The 12,433-nt window shown below is 47.8% G+C and overlaps 1 protein-coding gene across 2 annotated transcripts in view; it reads right to left on the bottom strand.

Annotated features, from left to right (window-relative positions):
- Positions 1-12,433, bottom strand: part of Scara3 (scavenger receptor class A member 3) — a 32,964-nt gene that overhangs the window by 9,412 nt on the left and 11,119 nt on the right. Inside the window, exons 2-5 of one of the 2 annotated variants that reach the window (XM_005355501.2) lie at positions 8,933-9,031; positions 7,535-7,654; positions 4,081-4,179; positions 1,815-2,858 (exon numbers count right to left, since the gene is read on the bottom strand). In XM_005355501.2, the coding sequence (XP_005355558.1) occupies positions 1,815-2,858; positions 4,081-4,179; positions 7,535-7,654; positions 8,933-9,031 (1,362 nt within the window). The remainder of the gene's footprint in view (positions 1-1,814; positions 2,859-4,080; positions 4,180-7,534; positions 7,655-8,932; positions 9,032-12,433) is intronic. The other variant, XM_026783265.1, reaches the window with a different exon arrangement.

Here is a 12,433-nt window from a genome sequence, read left to right as displayed (position 1 = left end):
GAATATGTACAGTAAGAACCATCCCCTACTGCCTTCACTGGAGCACAGCACCCTAGAAAACATTTTTGGTGAAATAGGATGGGAAGGTTTTGGTTCCTGTAGATATTCTTGGTGTCTAACTTCATCGCAAAAATGAAGTATAGCAACAAACAAATAAAACCATTCTCTACAACCCCATCAGTCCAGAGTGAAGAAAAGTGGTCTCTAGTGGCAGGACAGACACACAATTGAAGTTGACACAGGTTCAGGGCCAGCTGGCCAAAGAGGAGCAGAGCGTCAATGATGTAGGCTCCAAGACCAAAGGTGTCCCTGGTAAACAAATTGCAAAGGGCCTGCCTTGGATACTGCAGAGGATGCAAAGGCTGAAGGGATAGGATAGAGTGGACTCCAGGCTTCCTTTCCATGCCGCAAGGGCCTGGAAGACATGCTTTTCATCAGGATTTGGGAACCATTGGGAGATCATGAGAAGGACAGTTCACAATTTCGCTCAGTGACCCACCAGCAAGATGTTTGCATACTGTTGCAGCTTTGTGTTCTCCAAGGTTAGAAGATCCAAAAGGACAAATGCCTTCGGCAAAGACACAGTGGTGACTCAGTTGAATAAGAAGTTAGGCCACTTAAGGGCTCCTGTGACTCTGGGCCAAGCGGGAAGGAAGGAAGGAGGGAAATGCTGTGCTTGCTCACAAGATTGAGGTCAGTGCGACTGGCAGACGGAACAAAGCAGATTATCCTTCCCAGTGTGGGGTTAGCCTCATCCAAGAAGGCTAAGGGCAGAGTAAAGCATAAAGCTAACCCTCCTCTAAGTAAGAGATTTCTTCCTGCCTGGTGATCTTGAACTTGCCAGTCTTCATAATCACACAAACCAATTCCTTATGATCTGTCTTTCTGTCTGTCTGTCTATCTATCACTTAGCTATCATCTATCTACCTACATTCTGCTACTGCTTTTTCTGGAGAATTCGGATGAATAAGGGAATTTAGGGGCATATAAGAAGAATGCAGAGTGAGGGTCTCTGAGGGGCACATAGCTGGCTGGGCAGACAAAAGCATCAGCGAGGGGGCAGAAAGGGGGAGAGGGAACATCGATGGTTTCAAAAAGACAAAGTCTGCATATTTGCCTAAGTGGACTAAAAGAAATCTATGAATTAATCAAATTTTCCTTGAAAGGTGAAGTTAGAAACTCTATCACCTTCACCAAGAACCACCCTCCCTCCCTTCCTTCCTCCCCCCTCCCTTCCTCCCTCTCTCTCTCTCTCTCCTTCCTTCCTTCGCTCTTCACTATATATCTCTGAGACTTAGTGTGCAGTCAGTCCAAGCTGGCCTTGAACCTGTGATGATTCTCCCACCTCCGGCTCCTGAGTGTTGGGGTTATAGGTGTGCAGCAGCACCAAGCCTAGCTCTCAAAGACAGAATTTTTAAACATTAAAAGCTGATTTGTTTTTACTTGTGTATGTGTGTGTGCCACCATGTGTATACATGCGCCTGCGGAGTCCAGAAGAAGGCTTCAGATCCCCCACACTTAGAGGGACAAGTATTTGTCACCTTCCTTAGGTGGGCGCTGGGAACTGAACCAGGTCCTCTGTAAGAGCAGATCGTGTGCTTAACCACTGAGGCCCTCAAAGACATTTCTGAAAGTTGTCTGCTGCTTTGGGAATGGGTCACAGCACGGCTTTGGTGATGTTTCCCTATCCAGCACCCTCTATCAGCCACCTTCTATCTATGTACACACAATCGGAGATTTCCATAAAGCCATGTGCTCCTGTATATACGAGAAACCTCGAGTCCCTGGGAAACCCGGACCGCCCCTCCTCTTACCTCGCAGGATGGTGACGTTCCGAAGGATTTCTCCATGCTGTGTGTCCACGGCCTTCATCTCCTCCATGATCATGGAGAGGTTTCGGACATTGAAGTCCAGCCGTGCACTGAGCAAAGCGAAGCGCTCCCTGAGCAAGTCTGTGGTGCCCAGCATGAGGGAGACGGACTTATTTAGGTAGTAGAGTTCCTCGGCATGGGTGTGGAAGCCCAGTGTGCAGGACAGCCGCACATCGTCCAGGTACTTGAGCATGCTGTGCACGTGGTTGTCGGTGGCATTGATATTGGTGAAGATGGTGCCAATTTCAATCTCATGAGAAGCCATACGTCCTTCTAGAGACTCGAATCTCTCCACTGTGCGGTTCTGGGCATATCGGGTGTGGTATTGGAGATCATGCATGTTCTCCTCATGGTCATCCAAAAAGGAGGAGATGTTGTCCAGCTGTAGCTGAAGGCCCATGACCTGCAACACCAGGTCATGCATGCTCTCAGAATTCTGGCTGATACGCTGTGAGGATGCCCCCAGGGTGGCCTGAATGGTCTTAATCATTTCTCCAGTCTTGGCAGAAGTGCTGCGCAGACCCCCAAAGAGCCTGGTGTAGTTCTGCCAGTCCGTGACCATCTTCTGTAGGGTCAGAGTCTCCTCGTCTGTCTTCCGCTGGATGCTATGGATCCACTCAGCGGTCTGGCCCACTGTGAAGTTGATCTGGTGGACAGCAGCCCTGACATCATAGCACTCCTGGGTGAGGTCCTTCAGGGTGGTGTCCATGCCTGCTGTGGTGGCCTGCCAGCCCCTCACCTGTGCCAGGAAGAGTCCCAGGGACTGATTTACCTGGTGGACGGAGAAGGAACAACTGCCCATCTCCTGGGAGATTTGACTGCTTGTGGTGGAGAGCAGCTCCTGGGCCTGGGAGGTCTGGTCCAGCTGGACCTCCTGGGCCAGCAGCATCTTCTGAAGCCCCTCCAGCTCCTCTTGGAGCTTTCTGATCTCCTGCCCCAGCTGCTCAGCCTCACGGCAAAAGGAGCAATTGTTCAGGGCTTTTGGGTCTTCAGGAGAAAAGGGGACAACATTTTCAGTTAAATGGAACAAAGGTGCTTTGTGTGTGTGTGTGTGTGTGTGTGTGTGTGTGTATGCGCACGCGCACATGTGTGTGTGTACATGTTTATATCCATGCAGGCACACACGCACATGTGTGGAAGTCGGAGGACCACCTTGGGTGTTGTTCCTCATGTGCGTCTGTTTTGATTTTTAGACAGATCTTTCGGCTGGCCTGGAGCTTGTCAATCAGGCAAGGCTGACTGGCAAGCGAGCGCCAAGGATCTACCTCTTTCTGTCACCGTAGCACTGGGATGACAAGTGTGTGCTACTGTATCCACCTTTTCCACATGGATTCTTGGGATTAAGCTCAGGTCACAATGCTTGTGTGGGTGAATTGTTTCCCTACCCCCAAAAGTACTTCTTGAAACGCAGGTACAGGGAACTGGCAAGTGGCTTCCAGACCCTGCTTCCTTTCCTGCTATGAAAATCCCTCTCAGGAACCCCTAGGGAATTGCATCTTTACTCTGCAATCTGAAGGGTGGGATTTTGGACAGCTTTTTGCCCATAGCATTACTGCATTCTCAAGAACAGAGCTTAGTGACTGTTCTGAGGTGACCAAGAACCTCCAAAATGCACTCCACTCAAAAATTCCCACACTTATTTTAATATCTACTGTCTTGGTTGATATCTCACACTGTATTTGTAGGCAAGGTGGCCCTGGTGAGTTGTTTTCCTTGGGATTCCTGAGGAATAAGACAGAAAAGTAGCTTGCCAAATGGAACTCTGTTACCAGGTGTCAGGGCAGCACTTTCTATCAGCAACATAGGTGACCTTTGAACCCACGTCTGTTATGGCTCCTTCTGACTGGAGAACAGGATAGACACCATTATGAACTGGGCTCTGGCTTAAGGCAGTAGACTTGGAAGGGGCTCAGATATCAGGAGGCTTTGCAATGTCTTACAAATCATTTGAGGTGCATGAGGGTGTTTTGAGAATGGACCAAGCTTGCTTTCCTCGTCTGCCTATGACTCGTGGCTAGATCAATAGCCCATATAGAAACTCTTCCCCCAGTCCTTGTTGTATCCCAGCAGCCCTGCCCTCCTTGGATGGATGGTGCTCATCCAGAAAGGGAAGCAGGGATCAGTGGCTGGTCTGAGAGAGTATGCAGCACCTCCCATCTTTCGGTAACACAGGATGGACCCTGTGTACTTCTGAACACTAGAATCTTACCCAGTCCTTGAAGATTTTCTTGCATTGACACAAGCTTCTTATTATAGATGGACTGGGCCAAGGAGATGTCTTCTGCGAGAGAGTCCACCTTCCTGAAAACTGAGGAAACAGAAGATACGCCGGGCTGGGTCATGGTCCATAATTAGCCATCATTGGTGAGATCATTTTTATCAGTCTGCCACTGAAACCTTTATGCTTCTCCCAGGAGAAAGGCTTCCACATGACCAAACCAAAGTGCTTCTTACTGCTCCAGTTCAGCATACATCCAGGTACAAGAGCATTAATTCACCTACCAGCCCGGGGTTTTAGAAACAAGACCTCCTCATAAGACAGGATAGAAAAACTTCACAAACATATACTGATAAAATTATTCTTAGTTCCATCATCACTCAGAGAGCAGTCACTGCCATCAGTAGCTTCAAGTGTCTATTTCTTCTAGTGATGCGTCCCTGGGTACCCCCTCGACAGTCACACAGATACACACTTTAGAACATAAAATGCGAAACTGTGTGACTCTGACCATCTCGTCTACTTTCCCTTATCTGACTCTTACAGATACGGCACCATGGGCATTTTTCTTCTTTCTACCATCTTTCCGTTCAGAGTTTGTGTTTTTCTTTTAAAAAAGCTTTAAAACCTTTTTTTTTCTTTTTAAAAATTTTGAGTGTGGTGTTCACTGTCAGTGGCACCGTGGCACTGTGTTACACAGATATTTCCATACAAGAATACAGTGCACATCCAGCAGTGACCTTCCATCCCAGCTTTCTCCTTCCTCCCCCTGCACTTGGTCCTCTCCTTTCATGTCATATGTACACATGAGACTTTGTATCTCTCCATACAATCTAGGGACCACAAGTTAGAGGGAAAATATAGTATTTGTCTTCATACATGACCCAGCAAATGTCATCTTTTTCTTCATGGTTGAAAAAATTCCTCTGTAGTTGGGTGGTGATGGCATATACCTTTAATCCCAGCACTTGAGATTAAAGTAAAGGCAGAGGCCTCTCAAGTTCCAGGCCAGTCTGGTCTCCAGAGCGCATTCCAGGACAGCCAGGACTACATAGAGAAATCCTACCTTGAAAAACCGAGCCAAAGAAACAAACAAAAACAACAAAAAAGAAAAAATTCCATTGTGTACATAAAACACCTTTTCTTTATCCATTCTCTGTGGTTGGACACATAGGTTGGTCTTTTGGGAACATTTTTCTATTGGGGTTCAAAAGTCACTTTAGAGTCATGACCTTTGGGGTCCTCACCATGCTCTATTTAGGAGTGCATCAGGGCTATAAAATATCCTCTCTTGCTAAGGACACTCCTCTCCTAAGCTTATAAACAAAATCTGCTGTGTAGATATGACCAGTGATCCATCTTAGAAACAACCCTTATCTATGATAGCTGTGAGAACACGATTCTTCCCTTGGGATAAATGTGTGTACTATAACACACATTTGTACAGATCCTTGGTACAGTTTCCTCTAGAGCAGCCTATGCTACCTTACAGTTCAATTCAACCTGGTCCCTACAGAAGCCGCTGTGCCGAGAGGGATTAGAGCATGGCTCAGCAGAAGCAGGGTACCAAGGCTGGCAGAAGCCTGGATGGCCTTGGTGGTGGTGAGAAGGGATTGGTTGGACCAATGACTGACACAGCTCCTCTGATGGCCATGTCAGGCCGAATGGAATTAGTATCACCCAAGTGGCTTAGCTTCTAGACTCAGATTGACATAAAGTCTGCTGGGTGGCTTTGGGCAGATCAACGAACCTTTCCAGAAGGAACAAAGTCATCTACGAAATAACATGGAGGCAGTGACTTCTAAAGTTCTTAGCGCCTCCAAACCTTTGTGCTTTCAAGTGATTTAGGATTTCTGGGCTTGCCCTAGTGAACATTGTATACCTCAGATCTGTCAAGAGATCGAATTAATTAGTAACAATGACGTGTTTGAGAGATCCTAGGGACAATCTCACACACTATTGGGTTGGGGTAGTGCTTTACAGCCAGGGATAGTTATTTCGTTTGAGCTTTCTCTCAATTAAGAGCCCATATATAGATAAGGGAAAGAAACAGAGACTTGATAATTGTTATTTTGACTCGAACACTTCCTAATGTCTACTGGGCCATCAGCCAGGGGTTCATTCCCTGTATTCTCCCGATTTCCCCACACAGTTCTCATTTTATAATTGTTTATGGATTTGTTGAAGCATTGCTCTTATTTTTTCTGCCTTCTCATCTTGTTACAGTTTCAGTGTAAAATGTGCACCACAGGCTCATGGTTTTGAACACTTGGTCCCCGGCTGGGGGTGCTGTCTCAGAAAGCACCTTTCAGAGGTGGAATCTCACTGGAGGTCATGGGTCACTGGGAGTGGGCCTCGAGAATTTCATAGCTAGGCCCTACCTTCCTTCTGTTCTCTGCCTTCTGTGTGATAAGGCAATGAGTTTGGCCATCTCCTCCTGCTGTGGTGCCTTACCCATTACGAGGAACTGCTCTCAAATGATAAGCCAGAATGAACCCTCCCTTCCTGAAGCTTCTTTGTGTCATAGCAAAAAGAAATGCAGCTAATGAAGCCAGGGTTGGTTCCTGACTACCCTCACCCAGGGACAGGACCAAGTGCCTTCCCAGGAGGATGGTCACTCTCAAGGTCAGTACCTTGGGTGAAGGTCACTTAGGCCTCCATTGCTTCTCATTACTCTCCTCCATTGCTTCTCCCTATTCCCAGTCTTGTCACTAGTATCAAGCCGGTTGGAACAGATTTCAGTGTGATGTGATCAAATTGATTCTAGACAATTGGCCTTAAACTGTTAGAATCTCGAAAGCAGAATCTGCCGGAACCTGGCCTGCCATAGCGCCGAAGTCACACTGACTGCACTGTGTATGAGAAACACCAGCACTCGGGTCTCCTGACTTCACCTGCAGGACTCTGATTTTGCAGGTCTTAGTGAGAGCCAGGAATTTATATTTTAATGAATACTGAGGGTGATCTTGATGCAGATGGTACCCATACTGAAGGTAATCTTGATGCAGATGGTACCAATCTTATCTTGAACAGCACACAGAGAGACCATACATGGTCACAGAAGTCGCTTGATCTAGTGGTCACAACCTAGGGATTGTGAACAAGAGATTCACCCGGAGAGCTAAAGTTATGGATTCACTCTACCACCCCGGGAATTGGAGGGGACAACAATATTCTGAACACTCCGACATGATTCCAACACACCTGTCCAACTCGTCTGGTCTGGTTATTTTCTTCTACTCAAAGTCCTACATCAAACCCTTACCCAGAGATTAGAAGCAAGTCTAATCCCTCTTAGTGTATTAGCCATGATGAGGTCCAAGCCAGGAAGATGCTTGTCTGGGTTACAAGTGCCAGAGGTGGAGCGCTTGTCTCTACAGGGGTATTTTTGGTGTAGAACCCTGATCAGCCACTCCCCTGCAGGGTGGAGGAACTCTGAACTCACCCAGAGAGGCCAGCACAGCCACAGCCACCAGAAGCAGAGCCAGGAAGAGGTACAGAATCCTCACCGACGTGTGCAGAGACAGGTTCTTCTGACACCGGCTGCAGCGGGGTCCTGGCGAGTCTGCAGAGGACAAGCAGATGGCAATGGCTTGGGTCAGTGCCGCAGGCTGGACTAAAATGCACAGTTCCGTGTCCCTTTTCTGGCCTATCTTGTCACTTTTCAAGCCAGGCTCCAAACAGGAGTCTCCCACTTTTATCTCTTATTTGCTCCTACTTAGACTGAATTTCTAAAACTTTCTGAAATAGAGGAGACAAAAGCTACCCCTTCCCTTCCTTACCAGTCTTTCTTTCTTGGTTGTATCTTTAATTCACCCGACGAAGTGGGAAGACGCCTTTTCCCTCTGCTCTGGTCCTACCAATGATCCACAATCCCAGTAGCCTGTGCTTTCCCTGTGCGCACGCATGCGCCAGCACGCATGCACACGCACGCACGCGCACACACACACACACACAACCCCACTGCCCAATGTAATGCTCTATTGTGTGCTCAACCCAACCCAATCTGCCCATGACTTTCCAGGTTACAGCACTGAAATTCTCCATGAGAATTCCTCAGTAGGGGCAAACTGTGATGCATTACAGAGAATTTCAGTGTTAAGATTTAAAGTTTCACTCCTGGGGATTCCCTCTGCCCCAGGCATGCCAGAAGTTGGTCACCAGTTTTCAAACTGGACAAAGGAGCTGTGGTTGTCTTGAAAACCAAACAGGGAGTTAAAGTCCATCAGTCGGGTTGCTGCACAGGAGGGAAGAGTAGGCAGGTGTTCCAGGGAACTCTGGGAGATGACCAGTGCCCACTGAGAATGTGGGATGGCCTCAAGGTGAGTTCAGTTTAGCTGAAAATGATGACCATGAAACCCTAGCATCTGGTCCACATGGCACACTGGAAGAAATGAGGAATTCTGAGGGCAGGCCTGGGGCATCCCTGGGTAAGTACAATGTGCAGTGAAGGAAAGGACACAAGGCATACTCTATACCGAATGCCACCGAGTGTGGAGCGATCTATACCAAGTGCCACTGACGGTCCTAGTCCAATCAACATGAGCAGCAAAGGAAAAGACAGACCTTGGGTACAGAGTTTCTGGCTAGGGGAGATGGCAGGGGTTCCTGGAAGGGCTCAGGTCGAGCCCTGCAGGCGTTTGACGCTTATGCCAAATGCTAATCTCTTCCACACTGCACAGTCCCAGGCCACACAGCCCTGCCCTTCACTCTCTAATGGACAGTAGGAAAATGAGCGCAGGAATTCTGAAGCCATGCATCTGGACACATTGCTCACCAGTCTAGAGACGAAGGCAGGGAATTCTCAGTTCCCAGAGCAGACAGGGGGTCCCTGGGTACTTACCTTCTTGGGTGCATGGGAAGGATGGCATGTCCTCGTCCTCACCAGCCGGGTCCTCTTCAGTAACACACAGTACATCCCTATCACTGCCAGCCGATCTCACTGCGGTGGAACCAGGTGGGTCAGACTCTGCCTTGACCCCACGCCACTCCCTTCCCTCTCCAGCTCACATCCCGTGACTACCCAGTCCCTAGGTCCAGTTCACCTGAGCCCAGGTGACCTGATGAAAGCTGAGAAACGGAGCAAAGGTAAGATGTAGACGGTCAAGTTACTAAGTATCCCCCCCCATTTGGTAGAGAGGTGCTCATTTCCCACAGTTATAGAAGACACACAGCATCCCCCCCCCGCCCCCGCCGAGTCTGCACCTTGCTCAGATCCCTGCCGGTGGAACAAAGATATAAAGGAATGTGTTGGTTGGTCAACCCATGGAACAGAAGCAGAAATTCCCTGCTGCAGGCACAGTCTGAATCTGGCCCTGCATGGACTCCAAGACTGTGTCTAGCCGAACTAGGAAGAAGGAGGCAGGAATCCAGAGGCGGGCAGTGCATTCTGCTTCCTGTATGGACTTCACTGGAGACCCACCAAGGTGTCAAATGGAACATGGAGGAGAAAGGGGCCAGGGCCAGGCGATTCCCAAATAAGACCTAAATGGTGTGTCTCACTATTGAGAAAACTTCTCTCCTTCCCTTCCCCTCCCATCTCCTCCTCCTAGGAAAACAGGGATGAGGGAGGAGCTTTAATAAAGAGGCGGAGCAAGTCTTGGGGCCAACTTGGACTTTGCCCTGGGAAATGGGGATAAAAGCCAAGGAGGAAACTTAAATTACTTAGAAGAGGCATCTTTGACCCCCCCATTTAAATGGCTTTATTTATTTAAATATTTAAATGTAGATTATTTTATTCATTTTGTCTGCAGGTGTGTAGTGTGTGCCCAGACATGCAGTAACTAGCATGTCTATTGGCTTGTTTCAATGAAAAGTTAGAGTTCCCTAAGATAAGATTTTAACATAGGGTTAGATCTGGCCATCAATAGGGAGACGCTCGGGAAGAACAGAGCGTACTCAAGTGTGACTGTGGGCTTCCCCCAAGAAAGTTCTGCTTACATGTCTTAGCAATAGCCTTATATGCCATGAAAAATATTTTGTTTGTAATTATGTGCATAGGTGTGTGTGTGTGCCCATGTGAGTGGGGTATGCGCATGTAAGTGCCGTGCCTGCAGAGGCCAGAAGGAGGCGGAGGAATTACCCTGGAGCTCGAGTTGTAGCCAGCTGTGAGCCACCTGACAACAGTGTTGGGAATTAACTCCAATCTTCCGGAACAGCAGCAAGTGCGCTTCACTGCTGAGCCATCTCTGCAGCCCCAAAGCCCTATGTACCATTTCCATGGCATCTGAAGCTACAGCTCAAATGATTGAGAAAAAAGATTCTCCCTTTTTTATACATAAAAAGGCTTTATACAATGCTTGTAAGTGAATTTACTGGATCGGACTATAAAGATATTTTAATGATAAGGTAATAACAAGTTTCCACCAAGGAAGGATATAAAAATTGTATTTCTAACTACATGGCATGTACTAATCTGCTGGCAATGAGTCTCATGATAAAAGCCAATGTATTTACAAGTTTAACTCAAAACGCCTTCATAGTTTATCTTGTACACTGAAAAATTGTGGATGAAAGGCTTGTGGTGGAGGGACATTGTAGGAAATTGTACCTCAGGGGTACAGCCAGTGCTCACAATATATGAGACCCTGGTTCAGCCCCTAATGAGTGCGTACATACAAACACACACACACACGTATACACACACACACACACACGTATACACACACACACACACACACAGTGCGTGTGAAGGTACAGCTTCTGGGGTCTAAGCTTTGCTGTGGGAGCAGTGATCCAGCTGCCCCTTGTAGGGCTCATGGTCACAGGTTCCCATCAACCCTGTACTTGTTTCCCCTCTGGCTGGAGCCCCTAGTTTAAATGCTACCCCCCCCCACTTCCCTTTCCCCCATCCTCCTCCTCTTGTTTCTCTTCCAAGAATTCATCTTCTTTGGGGCTTGTTTTGCTTAATCCTTGGAGACTTCTGTTTCCTTTCAACTTCCAGCTAACTAACACATTTGTTGATTACCTCTTACCTAAACACCAAAGCTCCAAAGAATGCTGGAACAACCACGCCTATTTTGTTTTCCTCATGTTTCATTTTTGAAATGTGGCGAAGTGTTGGGTCTGGCCTCAAGGCAATCATCAGGACAATCCTATAAATTTTACAGCCTAAAGTATCAGTTTTATGGTCAAAGAGACTGAGAGCCAAAGACATTAGGAATGTTACTAATGACACACACAATACAAACAGAGAAGCCAAGATCTGGACTCAGAAATCTTCCCTCTCTGGCTGACATACTAAAGTTCTTCAGAGTTCTGAGTATGGCTCCTGCATCTACAAAATCGAAGGGTAGAAAGGAGAAGGGACAGGCACTTCCCTGGGCTGGCAGACCTCTGAGGGATGTGCCAATGACCAATAGCCCTCTTGGGTTTTGTAAACCTTTGGCTCCTGTGACCTCAGGTCCCATATGCTGCCCTGTGATCGCTGTAATCAACTGGGAAACTGAGATGCAGAGTAGATTTGTCACTTAAGGTTCATTGTCAATTTATCAGAATCTGTAATCACCTGGGGATGGGCTTCCGGGGCATGTCTACAGTGTGATTATCTTGATTAAAATACCTGAGAACCTGTCTATAGCAGCAGCACCATTCCCTAGCTGGGATCCTGGAATCTACTGTGGCGAAGGGGAGCTGAGCAGCGATCAGTCATTACTCCCTGCTTCCTGAGTGTGGACAGGAGTGGCAGGCCGATTCAGGCTCACACTGACTTCCTCGCCATCCTGGGCTGCACCTCTGACTGTGAGCCCAAAGAAACACTTCCTCCCTTAAATTGCTTTCGTCAGACTAGCTTGTCATAGCATCGGGAAAAGAAACCAAGACAGTGGACAAGAGCACTTGAGAAGCAGAGGCAACCTTGAATGGGCTTACCCGGAAAGGAACGGAGCAGGGTCCCATCACTGCCACAAGCCCCCTCTGCTGAGCCCCCAGGTCTGTCCAGCTCAGCTGATACTAGACTAAGTCCTTTGCTACTTGGACTCCAGGGTTGTGGATCCCCCTCTCTGTGGAACTCAGCGGCCAGCTCTCATGCCCAGGGCTTGAGTTCTAAGGGCCAGCAGGCTGGTTCAGAGAAGGGCGCATCAACCTTGGCTTTGAAACCTCGCAACTATTTTTCATGATGCTTCCTGCTGGTGGTTCCACAGCTCTATCTGAAGCCATTCGAGACTCTCCGGATCCAGGACTCAAGAGTCTCACCTCCAGAGGAATTCTGAGTTGAGGGAGACTGAAAATGGAAAAAGCACCCCTACTCCACTGCCCTATTTGATCCCACCAAGTAGACTGAGAAGGATATGATATAAGAAATTAGAGAAATTCGTCTCTGGATTTGATAGATGGATGAAGAAGT

This window comes from Microtus ochrogaster, chromosome 17, assembly GCF_000317375.1.
Source record: "Microtus ochrogaster isolate Prairie Vole_2 chromosome 17, MicOch1.0, whole genome shotgun sequence".
NCBI classification, from domain to species: Eukaryota; Metazoa; Chordata; class Mammalia; order Rodentia; family Cricetidae; genus Microtus; species Microtus ochrogaster.
Note: the sequence above shows the minus strand (reverse complement) of the source record. Positions and strands in the feature narration are given on the sequence as shown.